This window comes from Chaetomium tenue (genome assembly GCF_020726465.1).
Source record: "Chaetomium tenue strain MPI-SDFR-AT-0079 chromosome Unknown F5144scaffold_5, whole genome shotgun sequence".
In the NCBI taxonomy this organism is placed as follows: Eukaryota; Fungi; Ascomycota; class Sordariomycetes; order Sordariales; family Chaetomiaceae; genus Chaetomium; species Chaetomium tenue.
In genome coordinates, this window is record NW_027117333.1 from 335,873 (window position 1) to 355,806 (window position 19,934).

Consider the following 19,934-nt stretch of genomic DNA (forward strand, 5'->3'; position numbering starts at 1 on the left):
AGCCCATTTCCTGAGCCTCCCAGTCTTGCCAGTATACCCAACTGCGAAAGAGACAAAGCTGTTTCATGTGTTCTATTACCAATCATTGACGTCATCCCGTCGCTGGGAATAAGGCTTCTTTTCAATTTGACAAAACCTCAAGGCGTGGTGGCAGAGTGGTCTAATGCGCAAGACTAGAAATCTTGTTCCTTCGGGAGCGTCTGTTCGAATCAGGCCCACGTCGAAGACAAAGTTATTCTTTTGTCAGTGTCTCTTTTTCCTTTTTGTTCCTCTCTGCTTTTCCATTCCTCCTGCTTGACTGCATACTTCATCTATCTACAACTCGTCATCCGGTATGAATCTTCTCGGGGATGTGCCTGCATCAAAACACTACCTGGTCCTGTCCCCAAGCCTGGACCGACCTGAGCTGGGAAGAACATTGCACTAGATAACTCTAGACATGAGAAACCGCCGCAATGTCACACATCTTATCTCTAGCTCCTTCGACTCTGCAAGTTCACTGTTGGGCAATATCCTGTGAACCCTCACCCGCCCCCGGTTCATATCACACAATTGCCGGCCTCGCCTAAGATATGCCGCGTTATGGGTCCAGGGCCCGGCCAAGTGACCGAGTCGGACTCATACAGCGACGTTATTGGCCGTGGCGCTCTCATGTCGTTAATATCCCTCGTACATGCCCTATATCGACACATGTTGATCAACGCGAACACATTTCCCCTTTGAGTGATATCGTCTTCCACCATTGGCCATGGCGTCAGCGATCTATGCAGGGAGAAAAATGACGTACAGCCCAGACTTAGACGAAGCCTCTATTAAGTGCCGCACCGGAATGGAATTCCATGATTGGTTGTCTGTTGAGGATTCAATATCTCGAAGCTGACGTTACGACTTCGGCGGCAGTTGGACCGGGCTTAGTATAACGGCTAGGGGGGTGGCCAATCTAGCTTGAATTTGAAGTCAGTTTCGAGAAGGCCATTCAAATAGAAAGCCACCCTAGACCCGGGTTGAAGGGTGAAGTGTGCATCTGTGACCGTTCACTATCTTCAGAAACCCCGGGACCTCAAAATCGCCGTCAGCCTCAGCTAGTATACCAGTATGCGAGGAATCCAGAACGCCGTGGGCCTGTCCCTGCTTGCTGGGGCTTTGGCAGGGCCCGTCTATAAGAAATGGGAGTATAACGCGTAAGGAACAGACGTGCCTCTCTCCCTGCCATATCTGATGATAGATCTAGCATTCGCAACCCGGCCTACCCCCTCGACGTGGTCGACAAACTCGAACAGTCCATCATGCCCAAGATCGAGTCCTGGATGGTTAAGCGGGCCGGCACGTCCAACAACTGCACGCTCGAAAATGCCGCTGTCAGGCGGGAGTGGTATGTTGATGCGGCATCTTTTACGTATAGAAGGGTGGCACTGACAACCCAACAGGAGCGACCTCTCAGCGGACGAGCGTAAGGAATACATCAGCGCTGTTCTCTGCCTCCAGTCCAAACCCGCCAAGGCGCCCAAGGACAAGGTCCCCGGCGCCCTGAGCAGGTTCGACGACTTTGTCGCGACGCATATGACCATGGCGGGTATGCTGCATAGCCCAAACAACTTGTTTGCCGCTCACCGGTACTTCATCTATGCCTATGAGAAGGCATTGCGTGAGGAGTGCGGGTACAAGGGATACCAACCGGTAACTGCCCTTAATGGTATAAACAGGCGAAGGAGAATACTAACGCCGCCAGTACATGAACTACGACCGCTACGTCGACGACCCCATCAACTCGCCCATGTTCGACGGCAGCGACACCAGCATGGGCGGCAACGGTGCCCCGACCACCTACGACGGTGTTGCTCAGCCATTCCCGAGGCCCTACAACATGATACCGTCTGCCGGTGGCGGCGGCTGTGTCACCGAGGGTCCCTTCAAAGAGTCCGTCCCCCCGGGGGCCCCGTTCCCATCCCACTCCCTACCCACCCTCGTCACCGCTAACAACCACGCGTAACACAGCATGGTGGTCTCGCTCGGCCCCAAGTCGACCATCGTGCGCGACATCCCCGCCAACCCGCGGGCAGACGGGCTCGGCAGCAACCCGCGGTGCCTGCGGCGTGATGTCAACAAGTACTCGGCGGCGGGGGCGCGGGCCAACTACACGTACAGCGCCATCATGGACAACGCCGACATTGACAAGTTCTACAACCGCTACCTGGGCATGCCTCAGCTGAAGGGCGACGTCAACCCGTGGGGAATCCACAGTGCAGGGCATTATATTATCGGTGGTGACCCCGGCGGTGTAAGTCTTGTTTTGTTTTGTTTTTGCCGTTCCCCCCTTTTCCCTTTTCCGCAGACCCCCTTCCACACCCCCTTCCACATCCCCCTTTCTCGCCCTACTTCCTACCCCCCCCCCCCCCCCCCCATAGCCCAAGCAACCAACCACAACCACCCTCCACCCCCATTAACGAACCCCTCCCCCAAACCACAGGATTTCTACTGCTCCCCCGGCGACCCCGCCTTCTACTTCCACCACGGCATGCTGGACCGCGTCTGGTGGATCTGGCAGATGCAGGACCCCGACAACCGCGTGCACGCCATCCCCGGCGCCGGCGCCATGGACATGAACATGACGCTGGCCATGGACGTGGACATGGGCCAGCCGGCCAACGTGCGGAAGACCAAGCGCGCGGATATTCGTGACGCGGTGGTGGATCTGGGGTGGACGGCGCCGGCGGTGAGGTTGGTGGATTTGAATGAGCAGATGGGGGGGTTGGGAGGGGAGTTTTGTTATATTTATGTTTGAGTTGGTGGGGGGGGGGTTTTGGGGAGAGGGGGGAGGGGAGGAGAAATCGAACTAGAGGTCATTGGATAGGTACTGTAAAAGGCGAATTGGGTGTCGCTGATTTTTTAGTTAACTTTTTTAAGGACTACGGGTCAGCCTATGACGTACGTGGCTTGGCAGGATGCGACTGTCACAGGAAGGTACTCAGTGAGCGATCTCCCACCGGGGCGAAGAGCGACCTAGAAGGAGATTGACATAATTTTGTCCCCTATCCTAACCGAGATCTAAAACGACTTCTTTTATTTTGAGACATCCGGTGGAAGATTTTGTCTTTTCCAGATGCCTGGTGCGGCGCGCGGTGGTTCAAACGTCATCGACGTCATGAGAGGCGATTCCGGAACTCCAGGAGCGGGACAACGCCGCCCCCAGCGAAAGAAGGTGAAGACGAGAAGGGCGATAGAGTCAAAGCTACAAGAAGATATGGACTGGGAAGAGGAAAGCAACATTGAGAAAATGCCGAGAAATCACAAGAATCGCACCATCCGGGTTGCAGCAGCCGATGAGGCGAGGGACGAGACCCGAGAATCAGAACAAACCGTGGATCATGACTTTAACAACAAATTGAACATCATGAAAGCAGAAATTCAGACGGAATTCAAAAAACTTAAGGACCATATGGCAGAGGAGATCGCCAAAATGACGGCCCAGCTGACTCAAGAGCTGGCACAGGCGCGAGAGGAGCTCACTCAAGCCCGCAGTGAGCTCGAGCACACCAAAATACAGCTACACACCATGACTAGAGCTCAGGAGACCCCATCGTGTCGACCGACGTATGCAGACATCGCCCGACGGACCCCTCTGGTCAGCATTCCCACCCCGCCGACCTCCACCGGTCGGCCGGCGACACCGGAACCAGCGTTCTGCACAGTGGACATGTCAAGGGTTCCGGAGGATCATGCCAGTGAAGCTACACCAGTAGCGCTTCGCAAGCTCATTGAGCATGAGATGCGTGCGCCTGGCGACCAACCCAGCTGGCGCTGTGTTGCCGTCACAAGAGATAGAGGAAGCACCAATTGTCTTAGGGTCATCAGTAGGAACGAAGGGGAATTGAAGAAGATCAAAGACATCGTCGAAGCAAAGAAAACGCCGGGTGCGAGAGTCCTTCGAGATCAGCTGTACCCGATCAAAGTCGACAATGTCAACCGTATGGCTGTCCTCGACCGTGAGAGCAAGGTCCTTCCTGGGACCGCGGAAGTCCTGGGCCAGGAAAACGACGTGCAGATTGCCAAGATAGCTTGGCTGAGTCGAAAGGACACTGCAAAAGCGTATGGATCCATGGTAGTGTATGTCACGAAACTCGGCGACGCCAAGAGACTCCTCAATGAAGGCTTCTTCTACGCCGGAGGAGAATCAGGGTATACGGGGGTGTTCGAACGTCGGATGCGGCCGGACCAGTGCTACAACTGCCAGCAGATCGGCCACAAAGCGTTCCAGTACAGAAACCGTCAAGTGTGCGCCAAGTGCGGCAAGGACGGTCACCACCATCGCAGCTGCAGCGAAGTGGTTGCCAAATGCATCCTATGCGGCGGCCCACATGAATCATTTAGCAGAAGTTGCCAGAGGCTCTACCCATCTCGTCATGAGTAGAACACTCCGCCTAATCCAGCTTAATGTGAGAAAGCAAGGTGTGGTGCACGAAAGCTTGATGAACGACAAGGACATTCAGAACGCAACAGTCTTGGCCATCCAGGAGCCTCAAGCACATAGGATTCATGGCCGACTCTTCACAACCCCCATGGGACATCACAAGTGGATCAAGATGGTTCCCTCGACTTGGAGGGAAGGCAGATGGGCAGTTCGAAGCATGCTTTGGGTGAACAAGGACGTGGAGGCGGAACAGGTACCGATAGGGTCACCGGACATGACAGCAGCAATCTTAAGGCTCCCCGGTCGGCGAGTCTTGGTAGCATCGGTCTACGTACCAAACCAGGACCCTCAAGCTCTACGGGAGACGTGCGACAATTTACGCAACACAATCATGGATGCAAGACGAGACGCGGGCACGACGGTAGACGTGGTAATTGCCGGAGACTTCAACCGGCACGACCAGCTGTGGGGAGGAGACGATGTATCTGTGGAAATACAAGGAGAGGCAGATCGTATCATCGACCTGATGAACGAGTTCGCCCTTCGCAGTCTGCTTCGACGGGGCACAAAGACATGGCATGTCGGGGATTACAACGCGACCATCGACCTGGTCCTGGCGTCTGCCGAGCTGGCGGAAACAACAGTCAAGTGTGCGATCCACAGGACGGAACACGGATCGGATCACCGTGCGATTGAGACGGTCTTTGACACCTTGGTCCCAGTACCAAAGGAACGGGACCGGCTTCTGCTCAAGAATGCACCTTGGAAGGAAATCAAAACCGGGATTGCGAGGGCACTAGACGCCACCCCTTCGGGAGGCACTGTACAGCAGCAGACAGACCGACTAATGTCGGCGGTCTTGGAGACGGTCCAAACCCTGACACCGAAAGCGAAACCATCGCCATACGCCAAGCGGTGGTGGACAACCGACCTTACACAACTGCGTCGCATTTACACATACTGGAGGAACCGTGCTCGGACCGAACGACGAGCCGGGCGACCCTTGGTGGACTTGGAGGAAATGGCGAAAGCGGCTGCGAAACAGTACCACGACGCTATCCGGCAACAGAAGAAGAAACACTGGGACGACTTTCTTGAAGACAATAGCAATATCTGGAAGGCTGCCAAATACCTAAAGTCTAGCGACGACATAGCGTTCGGGAAGGTGCCACAGCTCGTCAGAGCAGACGGAACAGCCACGGCCGACCACAGAGAACAGGAAGAAGAACTCCTAACCACCTTCTTTCCTCCCCTTCCAGAGAGGATTGAAGATGAAGGTGCTAGACCGCAGCGAGCTCCCGTAGCAATGCCGCCGATCACCATGGAAGAGGTAGAGCGACAACTATTCGCAGCCAAATCTTGGAAAGCACCTGGGGAGGACGGCTTACCGGCGATAGTCTGGAAGCAGACTTGGCCAGTGGTCAAGCACCGTGTTCTCGCACTATTTCGAGCATCTCTGGAGCATAGCACACTGCCCAGTCAATGGCGACACGCCAAGATCATACCGCTTAAGAAGCCCGGCAAGGACGACTACAGTGTTGCCAAAGCCTGGAGACCGATTTCACTTCTAGCAACGCTCGGCAAGCTGCTGGAGTCGGTCGTCGCCGAAAGGATCTCACATGCGGTTGAGACATATGGGCTCCTCCCGACCAACCACTTCGGAGCGCGCAAGCAACGATCGGCGGAGCAAGCGCTCATACTCCTCCAGGAACAGATTTACACCGCCTGGAGAGGTCGAAAGGTAGCAAGTCTGATCAGCTTTGACGTGAAAGGGGCCTACAATGGGGTCTGCAAGGAAAGACTTCTTCAGCGGATGAAGGCACGAGGCATCCCAGACGAGCTGCTTCAATGGACAAACGCCTTCTGCTCGGAGCGCACAGCCACAATTCAAGTCAATGGATATACATCCGAGGTTCAAAGCCTACCTCAGGCTGGTCTACCTCAAGGCTCTCCCCTATCTCCGATCTTATTCCTCTTCTTCAACGCGGACCTGGTACAACGACGAATCGACAGCCGCGGTGGTGCGATAGCCTTCGTGGATGACTTTACAGCGTGGATCACGGGACCTACGGCGCAGAGCAACCGAGAAGGCATAGAAACCATCATCAGGGACGCCCTAGACTGGGAGACAAGGAGTGGTGCGACCTTCAATGTCCAGAAGACAGCAATCATACACTTCACTCGCAAAATCTATAAGACCGACGCACAACCATTCACGATCAAGGGGCAGATTGTCAAGCCTCAAGACCATGTCAAGGTCCTTGGCGTGCTCATGGACACAAAACTAAAGTACAAAGAACACATTTGGAGGGCTGCGTCCAAAGGCTTGGAAGCAGCGATGGAACTGAAACGCCTCCGAGGTCTATCCCCATCAACGGCGCGGCAGCTGTTTACATGCACAGTTGCCCCCGTGGTAGACTACGCCTCCAATGTGTGGATGCACGCATGCAAGAATAAACTCGCAGGACCCATCAACAGGATCCAGAGAATGGCGGCGCAAGCGATCGTGGGGACCTTCCTCACAGTGGCAACGAGCGTAGCGGAAGCAGAAGCTCACATTGCCAGCGCACAAGATCGGTTCTGGAGACGGGCCATCAAACTATGGACCGACATTCACACCCTGCCATACACCAACCCATTACGCAGAAACACGTCTCAAATGCGAAAGTTCAGGAAAAGCCACCGCTCGCCACTCTACCAGGTGGCAGACGCACTCAAAGACATCGCAATGGACGAGCTGGAAACCATTAACCCGTTCACATTGACACCTTGGGAGAACCGTGTACAAACTGTCACCAACAAGCCGACGACAACACGCCGGAATGCCGACTACGATATTATATGCATCGCCGTAAGCAGCTCGGCGCGAAACGCCCTGGTGGGAGTTGGCGGAGCTGCGACGCTGCCGCCATCTGTATACGGCACCCCAAAACTTGGGACCTTCTCCTCTACGCTTGGCTCGAGGTCGGAACAAAATCCATACTCTGGGGAACTTGCGGCCATCGAACGAGCGTTAGGCACACTGCCAACGGTTAGATCTAGCCGCATCGAGCTCTCAACACGCAACAAAGCGGCTGTTCTCGCGATCCGACACGCTCGACGACAGTCTGGGCAACGGCACATCTGCCATATATACCAATCAATCAGAGAACTACGCAGGAACGGAAACACAGTATCAATACGATGGTTCCCTGCGAGAGAAGAAAACAAGCTTTGGGAAATCGCCAAGGGGAACGCCAAACATGCCACTCGACAGGGCGCCGCTCCAGAAGTACAAATGCCCAGGATGCGGTCGACAACCCTCAACGTAGCACGGTCCAAGAGAGGCAGCAGCAATCACCTGCCAGACAAAGTCGGAGCTCATTCCAAGCGAGTCGACGCAGCACTACCAGGGAAACACACCCAACTGCTGTACGATCATCTATCTCACAAGGAGGCTGCCAAACTTGCCCAGCTCAGAACAGGCATGGCAAGGCTCAACGGTTACCTCCACCGAATCGGAGTAGCACCGTCAGACCAGTGCGCATGTGGACAAGCAAAAGAGACAGTGGACCACTTCCTATTCCGATGCACAAAATGGACAGCATACCGAAGAAAGATGCTCGAATGTACAGACACTCAGAGAAGCAATATTTCCTTCTATCTAGGAGGGAAATCGCCGTCGGACAAGAACGACTGGACTCCTGACATGGCAGCCGTTCGCGCAACCATACGGTTCGCAATGGCGACGGGCCGACTCGACACGAACGAACCACAGGCCGACTAAATCACCTAACCCACCACACCCGACAACACCGACCCCCTCACCTCGTGACACAAATAGCAGGCACCGCTTCAGCCGCCGAAGATAGGACGTTGAACACTTGGAGAATCGCCTTCAAGCCAGCCTACTAACAGCCCTACTAAACCCACGAGAATCCGCAGAGAAATGGTAACTGTCGAAATATGAACTAGAATGAACTTTACGGGCTTCAAAGAGATTAGGACATATCTTGGGAAATGTATCGTCAGATTGTAATAGTTGCCCTTTCGGTTGACCCGCCGGGCGTTAATAAACTACCTACCTACCAACTACACGGCCAGCCAACGAATAGGTAATTCTAGCACCGCAATACAACCCCCAAGATGCCTACACTATTAAACGCAGAACTCCAGGGTTCAACAGAATCACCTCCGTAGCAGAGATCAGCGCTCCCTGCAAAATGATACAGATGACCTCGGTGGCCACGGCGAATCCCATCCCGTCGATGCCCCCGAAATAGCAGTCGAGAACGCCGAGCAGCAAGCCGGTAATGAAAAGAATGAAATAGCCCTGCAAGAAAAGGGCGGCGGAGTAAGGATGAAGACCAATCCAATACGTTATTCTGAGCCTGTCTGAAAACTTGGACAGGTAGTGACACGCGCTGTTGGCGACGGAAGTGAGCATTCTGCCGAGCCAGCCCAGGCACTGCCGGGTCTGGTTGGATAGGGCGGTCAAACGGACCCAGAACTTCCCCGGCGAGACCCTCTTCAACGCCTTTACTATTCTCCGAGTAGTGTGGTCCAGCGCTTCCTTGGTCCAGCCAAAGTATACGCCACCAATGATCCTCTCGCCCATGCAAAACACGAGTAAACCCCTCCAAATATGATACAGCACAAACAAAACCATTAAATACATTATCCCGCTCCCGCCCCCAAACCAATTCACGACGGAATCGGCACCTCGCCCACCGCAATCCACTCCCCCTCCCCCCCACTCCCATCCAACCTCACCTCCACCACCTTCCCACCCCTCTGAAAGAAGCACCTCCTCTCCTCCCTCGCCTCCTCCACCCCCACCGCCTTCTCCGCCGCATTATACGGCGACGACCCCATCGTCAGACACGCAATATCCGTATCCTTGTCCGCGCCCCTCAGCGCCACCGGCGCCGCCGTCTTCCACGCCACGTCGTCCCCCTCCGACCCGGACCCGGCCGCCGAGTCCGTGTACAGCACGCTGATCTGCCCGCTATCCCCACCGCCGAGGTAGAGCACGTAGGTATCGACGCGGCGGTCGGTGTCCCCCGCGCGCGCGACGGAGAAGGCGGCGATGGGGGCCTGGGCGGGGAGGACTATGTCCGGGAGGGTGGTGGGCCAGGGCTGGTGGAAGGTGGCGGAGCGGTTGGGGTGGTTGAGGTCGGTGATGTGGACGGCGAGCTTGGAGGAGGTCTTGTCCTGATAGAAGACGGCGTAGCCGGGCTTGACGGCGATGGTGGCGAAGTCGGTGGCCGTGGGCACGATGGCCAGCCGCGAGTAGGCCGCCGGGGCGATGTCGAGCTCGTTGTTGTCCCATTGGGAGGTCGGGCGGAAGGTGCCGCCGCTGAGGAGGTTGCGTACGTGGTGCAGCGTGCCGGCGCCGTCTTGGTAGAGCGTCCAGGGCCAGTAGGCGCCGAGGTTGCTGCCGAGGCCGGTGTAGATGTCCATGTCGTTGACGCTGTCTTCGTGGACGTTGGGGGTCTCTTGGTCGTTGAGGCTGACGCCGAGGAGGCGGGACTTGACGCCCGTGTAGAAGAGTTCGACCATGGGCTGGGAGAGGGGGTTAGTGCCGGGGGTTGGGGGAGGTGGGGAGAGGAACTGACTTGGTAGAAATCGCCCCAGATGATTGTGGAGGCGGCGAGGCGACTGCCGGCTATGGCATAGGAGTTGATCTTGACTGGTTCCGCCCAGCACGTGGACTCCTTGTCGGTGGTGCGGAGGCTCTTGTCGCACCGTACATACTGCAGCTCGTCCTTTTGGTCTTGGAAGAAGAGGTACGTGTCAGAACTGCCGTCTGGTTTCCTCCACCCTGTTACGGCCAGCCCTGACCCCTTCCGAATCGGTGTTGTAGTTGTTGTGTTTTTGGGTGCCGGGTCGTCGGCTGTGTCTGAGCCCCCTGAACTTCCCGAGTTGTTCCCACCAGTGCCCGAGTTGTTTCCACCATTGCTTCCCGAGTTCTGGTCCCCCTGCGATGCTGATGTGTCCGTTGACGAGGAGTTCGCCGCCCTGCTACCGAATACGCCCCCCAAAACGGCGCCCAGAATGACAAGAACGGCAATAACCCCTCCGATAATGAGCCACAACCGCTTCCGTGATTTGCCCGCCGTGGAAGGTGTGGCAGGCGTGGAATGCGGATGTGAACCGGGCGACGGGTAGTGCTCTGGGTCTACCGAGTAGGCGTACGAATATGGTGTGGCCGCTTCCTTGGCGCTATGGATGTACTCACTGCTCGCGACTTGAGGAAGGGATTGGTCATAGTAACTGGAAACATGCTGCTGGTTGTTGACCACCTCAAGAGCCGGCTGGTCCATTACTTCGAGCCCGGGCTGCCCCTCGAGAGAGTGGTGGGGGAGCGCCATGACCGCGACTGGATTCCGCACGCAGCAGCACGCAGCAGCACGCTTGAGAATGGCCGTCTCAGTCACGGTGAGAGTGAAGGCGAGACCAACGTTGATCACAGAATCCTGGTGGAGTTGGCTCGTGAATGGGTTTTGGGGAATGGCTGGGGGTAAATGCACGGTTCTTGGTAATAGACTTCGGTTAACTCACGCCCATTTGTCAGGCGCGTCAGGGTCAGGGGGGAGGATGAGCCCCCCCCTTGGACATCACCAATGGGAGGGTGAAGCGTGAGATGCCAGGGGCGCTAACAGGGGATCGAATCCTCACAGCTTGGATACCCGCAATATGGCCCCCAATTAAGGCCCGATTCGATTAGATCTTACACGCGGTGCCATTAATATCCCGCTTCTTTTCAGCCCTGGCGGCTGTACGACAGCGCCATGAAGAAGGATGCAACATGATCCCCAGTCTCGGGTCCAGACCTCGAACAAGAAGCTCGGCCGTTGAGTTGACCATCGACTATCACGTTTACTTCTTCATGCAGCCACTTTGATCTCGTAAACGACAACACCTTATGCCACGGAGGTACCGACGAAACCAGAGGTTATGCTCTCAGACGGCGCGGGCGCGTTTCATCACCGGAATCTCCGAGTTGGGGTTCCTCGCCCCAGCTGCTGGGGTGGCAATGGCGCCGGAAATGGCCGCAGCGAGGATGATAAGAGAACAGAAGGCGGCCATGATAGCGATACAAGATGAATGAACAAGCTGGGATGATAGATGATTTGGGCTTTCTAAGCACTGACTGCAAATAACTGGCAACTACATGTACATTAAGCAGCCCAACCAACCTGTTCGAGTATGGCGGGATCTCAAACTGCCTCACCGTCCTGCTGCAAGAGGCAGAGGTACCTATACGAGGTGTTGCGGCAGCCTCCGCACCCAGAATTGCATGGTACCAAGGCCCCGTCGTAGAGAGGGCAGGTTCCGCGGTATTCGGTGGGTTGATCATTGGGTGGGTTGCGAGAGGGTTATCCACGGGGAGTGAAAGTTCAAAGGAGTAGGTTTGATTTCTCTCCCATGTGAGTAATTAGGAGGATGATGAATGTATAGAGTACGACGACTTAGACTTGAACCACCGAACGTACCGTACACTTTCAGCAACCACCAACTAACCCCCTACTTCTTCCCCCCATCCCACACCCAAACGCCATCACACTTCAACTTCCTCCTCGTCCTATACCAGCACCCCCCAACCCCACTCGGACAATTAATCAACAGCGTATCATCATGCACACACCTCTGATACCACCCCTTCGGCTCATACACCCGCGCCCCCTCCCTCGTCGCACACACCCTCCACCCCCCATCATACCCGCCCCCCTCCTCACCACACCCATACATATTCTGCCCCATATTATTCCCCATCCCCGACCCCGCCACATGCTCCCCCTTCAGCGAGCAATGCGTGCCGACGGCACCCAGGTGCGATCCCCGGAACAGCTGGATCCAGTAGAAGGCTGCATTGTCGCGGCACCCGCGGAATCGGCCCAGGTCGAGCTGGCTGACGGATTCCAGCACGCCGAGGAACTCGCCGGTGGGCTCCTCGATGGGTTGGGGTTGCGGTTGCGGTTGTGGGTTGGGCGGCGACGGGCGGGGGGTTGGTGAGGGGGTGGGGTCCGGGCAGACGAGGGAGGTGCCACAGTTGGTGCGTCCGCCGCCGCCGAAGCAGACGGTTGCTGTGGAGAGGGGGCGGGGGCATTCGGTGAGGTTGGGGAGGGTTGGGCTGCCGGGGGTGGGAGTCGGGGTCGCGCAGATGACTTGGTTGTTGCAGACGAGGCGTCCGCCGCTGCCGGCGCAGGTGAGGGTGGTTGTGGGGTATTCGTGGCCGGTGCAGGTTGGGGCGGGGAGGGAGGGGAGATCGGGGGAGGCGGTTGTCACCACCACCGGGGGCTCGCGGGAGATGGTGGCCGAGGCGGTGGGCTGGGGGGTGTGGGCGGGGTCTTGCGGGTCGAAGAAGCCTGGTGGTGTGCCGGCCGGGTTGGCTTCGCAGTAGAATCCGGAGCAGAGGGTGCCGCAGTTTGAGAGGCAGGTTGGTGATGGCGCGCCGACCTTGTAGGTTATGACGCCGTCGGCTGCGCCGGGTTCGTTGGCGGAGCCGCCTGGGGGGTTTATCACCAGCTGGCACTCCCCGCCGGCCTGCCGCTTGGAGATGGCACCGGGGGCAACGCAGCTCGGGGGGTGCGAACCGAAGCGGCGCAGCTTGATGAAGTCGTCTTTAAGTTCCGGCGGGCAACCGGGGAGGCCAGGGTTGACTACACAATTGCCGTTTCTTGTCTCGCCGTTCCAGAGGAAGGGGATCTGCTCGTCCCAGGGCCGGTCCGCGTCCCAAGTGTCGCGATCGTCTTCGTCAGTATCGTCGTGTTCCACGGGATACATCTCATACGTGAGCGGTCGGTGCATGAAGTGCACGAGGGCTTTGACGGCTGCCGGGGACTTTAGCTGCTTTCCCCGCGGATCGTTCTCTGGGAAGAGGCCTCTCCAGTATGCAATGGTGCCGGAAACCAAGGGAGTGGCTGAACGGCAAACGATTAGCACCAATGTCGCAGGTGGCGAGGGAGAAGGAATACTTACCAAATGAGGCGCCACTATCCGAATCATATTCATTATCGGTAAGGGGTTTCGGTACAAGAACATTGAATCCCGGGGCCATCGCTATCCACGGCCTGTAGGGGTTGTCTGGGGAGATAACCGAGTTCTTGTCGACGGCGCTAACCACGATGAGGTTGTCGATCCGGTCGCCTGGAGGCGCGTTGGGGTCGGCCCATCTCGCAAAGAGGCCAGCAACCGAGCCCTTGACCTTGGGGTCTTGGAAATGGTTGTGGGCGGCCGCGACCAGCACGACATCTAGACTGTCCAGCTTCTTCAAAAGTTTGACTAGCGCGGGCCATGGATGTTAGCAGACACGTATCGAAGTCATCTAACAAGGTATCTAGTAATAACTTACACAGCATGTCGTACCAGATTTGGGGGTACTCATCGACCGTGTATGACCCAAGCGACAAATTCACAATCTGTTTGCCTCTCCTATCAGGATTTCGCAGAACATGGTTGAGCGTATAGGTGAGACCGGCTATATATCCCTCGTCAACGATCTTGTCCAGGTCATTGCTTGGTGTACCAGGAGAGGAGCGGGCGAGGATTAGCTGGGCATGTCTCGCCAGGCCGAGGCGCTCGCCGGCGAGTTTGGCGGCCACCACGGTACCGTGGTAGGTGCTCAGGGGACCCGAATGTAGGGGCCCGAAGTCTACGGCGCCAAGCTGCACAAAATCGGTGATCTGGAATTCCTGCCATGATTGAAGTCATACCGTTAGCGACCTGAGGGTAGTCATGGGTAGGAGGGGGATAATAATGGAAGGGAGTTGAGGCTCACCTCATGAAGGTCATTAACGGCATACTCGACAACGTAGATGTCTTGGTCATCGCCAAAGCTTTCGTGCACCGTATATTTGTATTTGTTTCCATGGAGAAAGTCGGTGTACCATCCCATCCGCCAGTCCTCCCCCGGTGGGACAGACATGAGTGAATGCTCCCAAGTCGTATCCCAAAAGGACTGGCGGCCACCCTCTGCTTGCTGTCTAGCCATCAGGGTTGCGTTGCAGTTGTTCCGTTTCCAAATCGGATTGGGGCGTGGCCTGTTTGGGATGCCTTTTTTTCTCGCGTTCATGGCCCGGATTGAGTACATGCCGGCGATCTAGCGCAAGTGAGCCATGTCAGTGTTTGTTCGCCCCTCTCCTCCAAAGAAAGACCGAGAACGGGAAGCTCACCCCTAACTGAGCCTTATCGGCCCAGATATCATCGAAAATGTCCATGGCCAGCTCACGAACGAAGAAAAACGAGGTAAAGTCGTTGCTGACGCCATCGCTGGCGGTGACGGGCTTCGTCCTGGTCATCAACGAGGCGCCATCTTGCATCGTCATGTCAAGGCGCAAGAGGAGGTCCAAGACACTTTCCGGGTTGGCCGGGATGATAATAACATCGTCAACGTAGACGGGAGGGCAGACGGGATCGGGGTCAACCCTCGGCTGCAGGGGCTGCGCCTCGGGTCCCGACATGGACGTGGGCGTGGCCTCGGCCCGGGCAACGATGCCGCTCGTGATGGTTGACCTGGAGCACCTCACTGTCGTGGTCGTCTCCCAGTCGTCGTCCTCGACCTTGCAGCCCATGATGGTGGTGCATGTGGTCCGGGTGTGGGTCGAGGTGGTGGTCCTGTCTTGGGTCGTCTTGATCTCCAGCGTCGTGGTGGTCGCACAGAGATCGGCCCTCTGGGTCGTGCACTGGCCTGGCTTGACGGTAGGATAGGTGAGTTTGTTATCCCATCCAATGGTGATTGGCGGCCACGGCCAAGGAAGCTCGCCCGTCACCGTGATCCCTGGCGGGAACCGGATAGGGGGCGGCGGGCCAGGTGGGCCAGGTGGGTAGATGCCCGGGGGAAAGTTCCAACGCCAGCCACCCAGTTTGATACTGGGCCAGTCGATGCAGATAAAAAAGAACCACAGGTTGCAACTCGACTTCTTCTCTCTGTCATTGCTGTCATCCTCCTCCTCCCAAGTAAGCTCGCCCTCGGGCCAGGTGGTGTAGGTCGGGAGAGGGCCGTCCGTGGTGCGTGTCCCCGTCCCCGTGAATAGCGTGCACCCGAGCGCAAAGCTCACGGTGCTCTCTCCCTCGACTCCTACCGTCTTGGTTGGCGCACAATCTCGAGCCATTGTGGTTGCGGCCCCGGGACAGTCGGTAAGCGTGACATAGGCACCATACTCTGCGATGTACTGCACCGCATAATTCGCTGTGCAGAGAAGAACCATGGGCGGTTGAGTGTAAGGTGGTTCCGTCCAAGTCGATGGCGGTCCGACTGACACGGTCCCTGGCGGCCATGAAACAGACGGAGTACTGCTGATGTCCACCGGGCCGTGGGCGACGTGCGGCCAGGGCGGGAAAATGACTGCTCGCGCTGAAGTTTGCCCAGCACCGTTTGTAACGGTGACCGTCGAAGGGGGGATCACGAGACTGGCCGATGGCTTGAAAGTCCCAGCCGTCTGGCCATTTGTGATCTCGACATTAGATTGGGGTAACGTGTCGATGACAAGAGACTGTACCACGACGGTGATGGTAGTGGTCGTGGCGCGGAATGTACCGCCGACACTGGACCCGACCTCGAGCGAGGTCGTGAAGGGGGGCACTGAGATGGTGGTTGTGCCCGCCAGGGGGATCGGCGGCAGAACCAAGACGCATGGGGGCGGGCATTGGGCTGCGGCGCCGCTCTCGTACACGGCAGGGTCGAGATAAACAACGTTGAGGTCAGTGCATGAGCCGCTCTGGCAACCAGGTCCGCAATGGGTTGGCGTGTTGCCGCACCAACCAGTGGACGAACAGCAGTCGCCCGACGGCCAGTTACCGCAGATGGCATGGTTCGCCCCAGCACCGCATGAGCCGTCGGTCGTCACGGCACCCTGAATACACTTTCCACTGACGCAGCCCGAGCCGCAGTGGCCTTCGGTCGAGCCGCACCATCCAGTGGCCGAGCAGCAGTCGCCAAATCCGCTCCCCTCGCAGACGGTGCCTCCGTTCTTGGGGCCACAGCTTCCGTCGGTCGAGAGCGGCGGGTTGTCGCTCGCCCCCGTGTTGAAATCCACACTCCAGGCCATGGTGCCACCAAAGCCGAGGTTGTTTGCAAAGGCCTTCTTCATAGCTACGGTTTCCTCGTCGTCGTAGCCGATCCACTGGTCATCCCAGACCAGCTCCTTCATCATGGCGCCCTGGAGTAGGCGTGGTGTCAACCCCTTCTCTTCGATGAGGCCCCTGACTTCGTCCAGGGACATGACGCCCGCCGCGTTTGTGCACTTTCCGGGCTTGCTAGGCCCCTTAAACTCGCACCCGAGTGTATTACAGCTGGGAGTTTGGAGCGTATATCCGCGGCCGTACCAGGCGACACCAAAGTTGATCTTGGAGAAGTCCAACTCGGCGTATGCAAGCGGGATAGTGTTGTTGTATATCTCGCGCACGTCGGCCTGGCCCCTGACTATAGAACCCAGGGCCTTGACGTCGGCGCCCCAGAAGCCATGGAGATCGTAGGCCATAAAGCCCATGTGGTCCACATAGGGCTCTAGGCCCTTGACATCGAAATACCGCAGGTACCAGTAGTCGGGCGCCAGCGTCAGGCTAATACCGTACGAGGTCCCATATGCGGCGCGCATTTCCCGTAGCAACGAGACGAAGTTGACGATATCTTCTGGGCGACCGCCACGCTCTTTGGCAACGGGATACTCCCAGTCCAAGTCGACTCCTTGGAAGCCATAGATGTCCATGAAGGTGCGGACAGATGAGATGAAGGCGGCTCGGCGTGCTGTGGTTGAGCACAGATCGCTCCAAGTCGTGTGGGTGGCTGTAGTGTTGTCGCTGAAGTCGTAGCCGCCCACTGCAATCCAGGTTTGGAGGTTGGGCCCTTTCAGTGCCGTGAACTCGGCCATGAGCTGGATGTCGTCGGCATGGGCGGCCACAATGTGAAAGGTCTGCGGGTCGATGGATGCGAAGGCGTAGTAAAGATGGGTGTACTGCTCTTTTTTGATCTGAGACGGCGAAACGCGGTTGCTGTGTCCCACAATGTCAGTCATATGTTTATTCCCTAAACACAAGTATCGAGAGCCGTTCGGGAGCAAGCTTAAGTTGCAGCGTCGGGAGTCACTATACTCCGAGTCCCGAGACCCTAAAGGCGGAATAAATTATTATTATTATTCATACTCCGCTATGCCCTAGGGCGTGCCGGACCCTCTGCTATTTAGTGTACAGGAAAACCGTGCCCTCCCGGGCCGGGTGAAAAAACCCTACCAACAATCAAGGAACGATGCGTTCTGGTGAGTCTACGTATACAAAGAGAGGAGGCCTCCTGGCCTCCGAACGGGGGCGCTTCAGGCCGCCGTTTCCAGCTCGAGCCTCCTGGCCAAGCTGTACATCGGCAGCCTCCCCGAGTCCATCAGCCAGTCGAGGATCCTCCTCGCCAGCCGTGCAGTCGTGGGATTGATACCGTGTAGAACTGAGTAAAAGTCCCGTCGTGTCCGAATTCCAGTTCTCTCCCATCTTCGAGTCAACGGTGGGGCCAAACACCACACTACCAGGTGTTCGGCAGTCTCTCGTCCCTCGCCACACTCGCAGGCAGGCGTCAGAACCTCCGGGACTTCCCGTGTAAACAAGTAGTCCCGTAAGCCTATTGCTCCCGTCCGGATTTGAATGAGCAGTGAGCTTTTCGCCTTGCTGAGACCGTCATGCCTCCTTAGGGTTTCGTTCCGGAATAGCGTCTCCCGCTGATGGTCAAAGTCGTCCGCCGGCCTGGTGATTGCTCTGCCGTCCCGTTCCTTTAACCACCTCGCTCTCCAGGCCTCTTCTACTGCCTTGTCCGTGTCTATGGTTCCCCCCGTCCAGCGCATGATCGTGCCCGCGGCTCTCTCTACCGCCGTGGGCCCTTGAGGTCTCAAGGTTCGCGATCGGCCCCTGTTGCCCCTCCTCGAGTTGAGTCTCTGCTGTATCTTGCGGCAGGCGGTAAGGATAACGCTCCCCGCCGTCTTCCTGCCGCCTTGGCCGTCGTCCAGATTGGGTTGTTGGAGTCGGTTTTCGAAATCTGCAAGCCGTTTGTTTAGGTATAAGTCCAATGGTGGTACCCACGTCTCTGTCTCGAGGTTACGGATGGGGGTAGACTTAAAGGCTCCCGCCACAATCCTCAGGCTCTTGTTCTGGGCCTTCCCGAGGGCCTTGGTGATGCCTTTCTTCACCGGTTCGCCTCCCACATCCGTGGGAATGTGGAACGACGATGCGCCATAGGCCAGCGCTGACCGGATGCACTTTGTGTACACTTCTCGCGCTTTGGCTAGACCCAGTCCCCACGTCGATGCCGCTAGCCTCGACAGGGCATAGCTCTGGGTCCTCAGCTTCTTCTCCACCGCCGCAAGGTGGGCTTTCCAGTTGAGCTTCCGGTCCAGCCAGACTCCCAGGAACCTGGCAGACTCCTTCGGTCTGACGGGGCTGGTGCCTCCCCCTGGGTTAGTGAGTTCCAGCTGGTTTGTCCACTGCCGTCGTCCCTTGTTGAAATGGATCAGTTCGCTCTTTTCCGGGGCAAACTTCATCCCCCGACTGTCCGCCCAACGCATGCATGTTTCCCACGCCGCCTCCAGTTGCCGGACATTGGCCTCGGGGTTTCGACCAAACACCAGGAGGTTGGTGTCATCCGCAAACCCCGTTATAGCCAAGTGAGGGTGCTCGTCTTTTAGCTGCTTGTATAATGAGGAAATATAGAGGATGAAGAGAACAGGGGAAAGGGGTGAGCCTTGGGGGACCCCTGCCCGAATTGCCGTCGGTGCCGCCGTCTTGCCGTCGAAAAGAAGGGTGGCCTCTCGACCAGTCAACCAGTCTCTCGTCCAGAGGACCAGCCACCTCGGGTAGCCCATTTCTCGCAAAGTTGCTAGCAGTCGGGTGTGGTTGACCGTGTCAAAGGCTCCTGAGATGTCCAGTTGCAATAGGGACGCCGCACCCTTCTGTCTCCACGCCTCCTGGACCTGGGCTACTACTAGCCGGACAGCCAGCTCTGTGGAGCGGTGTGCTCTGTTCCCCATTTGTTCATCTGGTAAGAGGCCGTTGACTTCTGCAGTTTGAGTGACCTTCCTGGCGACCACTGACTCTATTACCTTCCCTAGGGTTGGCAGCAGAGCAATGGGCCTGTATCCCCCCGGGGTCTGATACACCGGCGGAGCCTTTCCTGGTTTCGGTAGTACTACAGTCTTCGCCCTCTTGAAACGGTTCGGGAACCATCCTAGCTCCAGACATGTCATGAAATCGGCCACGAGACGGGCCGAGCGGGGCGCAGCGGGGCTGCGCCAGCCAATCATTTACAACGACCCAGGAGGTAGATGATGGTAGACGGGCTATCATGGGCTACCAGGTAGACCATGGTAGACGGGCTACCTTAGACTATCAGCATGCAACATGCAAACTCAGATAGTATATAGTCATTCGTTCTGGAGAGCTCTGGGAGTTCTCCAGTTAGCAATCACAACTACAGTTCGCTACAAGCTCGCAAGCCGACTGTTGAGACAAGTCTATTGTTGTGCACCCTTTGGCTGCACCGAACCTAAGCATCCTTTGCAGAGATTAC

At 57.1% G+C, this 19,934-nt stretch overlaps 4 protein-coding genes and 1 non-coding gene across 5 annotated transcripts; 2 read left to right on the top strand and 3 right to left on the bottom strand.

The window, feature by feature from the left end:
• Window positions 1-141: 141 nt before the first annotated feature.
• F5144DRAFT_t121 lies at window positions 142-223 on the top strand. The gene has a single exon. It is a non-coding gene; the product is annotated as a tRNA-Ser (tRNA).
• Window positions 224-965: 742 nt separating this feature from the next.
• On the top strand, window positions 966-2,948 carry F5144DRAFT_272307 (uncharacterized protein). Its single transcript, XM_066783634.1, has 7 exons — window positions 966-1,181; window positions 1,232-1,372; window positions 1,428-1,677; window positions 1,730-1,917; window positions 1,996-2,278; window positions 2,468-2,851; window positions 2,905-2,948. The coding sequence occupies exons 1-6, from the start codon at window positions 1,096-1,098 to the stop codon at window positions 2,780-2,782; spliced, it is 1,263 nt and encodes a 420-aa protein (XP_066640814.1). The 5' UTR covers window positions 966-1,095; the 3' UTR covers window positions 2,783-2,851; window positions 2,905-2,948.
• A 5,466-nt stretch (window positions 2,949-8,414) lies between these two features.
• F5144DRAFT_575781 (uncharacterized protein) lies at window positions 8,415-9,143 on the bottom strand (the record flags this gene model as incomplete). Its single annotated transcript, XM_066789093.1, has 1 exon — window positions 8,415-9,143. A coding segment is annotated over exon 1 (523 nt), but the record flags the coding sequence as incomplete, so codon positions are not given.
• Window positions 9,098-11,020, bottom strand: F5144DRAFT_513876 (uncharacterized protein; the record flags this gene model as incomplete). Its single annotated transcript, XM_066786582.1, has 2 exons — window positions 10,006-11,020; window positions 9,098-9,952 (listed from the first exon to the last, which is right to left on the bottom strand). Coding segments are annotated over exons 1-2 (1,611 nt in total), but the record flags the coding sequence as incomplete, so codon positions are not given.
• An 82-nt stretch (window positions 11,021-11,102) lies between these two features.
• On the bottom strand, window positions 11,103-17,262 carry F5144DRAFT_613319 (uncharacterized protein; the record flags this gene model as incomplete). The annotated part of the gene is made up of 7 exons (XM_066791743.1): window positions 11,103-11,543; window positions 11,590-11,628; window positions 12,141-13,314; window positions 13,373-13,675; window positions 13,746-14,085; window positions 14,172-14,492; window positions 14,566-17,262. 7 exons carry the CDS (start codon window positions 17,260-17,262, stop codon window positions 11,354-11,356), a joined length of 5,064 nt encoding a protein of 1,687 aa, XP_066640817.1. The 3' UTR covers window positions 11,103-11,353.
• Window positions 17,263-19,934: the final 2,672 nt, after the last annotated feature.

What these genes read in the sequence shown, in the direction of transcription:
- F5144DRAFT_272307 (XM_066783634.1), top strand. Translation starts at nt 1,096, where the DNA reads ATGCGAGGAATCCAGAACGCCGTGGGCCTGTCCCTGCTTGCTGGGGCT. An exon ending in AAGAAATGGGAGTATAACGC is followed by an intron (nt 1,182 to 1,231) that starts GTAAGGAACAGA and finishes TGATAGATCTAG; the next exon opens with CATTCGCAACCCGGCCTACC. An exon ending in GGTACAAGGGATACCAACCG is followed by an intron (nt 1,678 to 1,729) that starts GTAACTGCCCTT and finishes TAACGCCGCCAG; the next exon opens with TACATGAACTACGACCGCTA.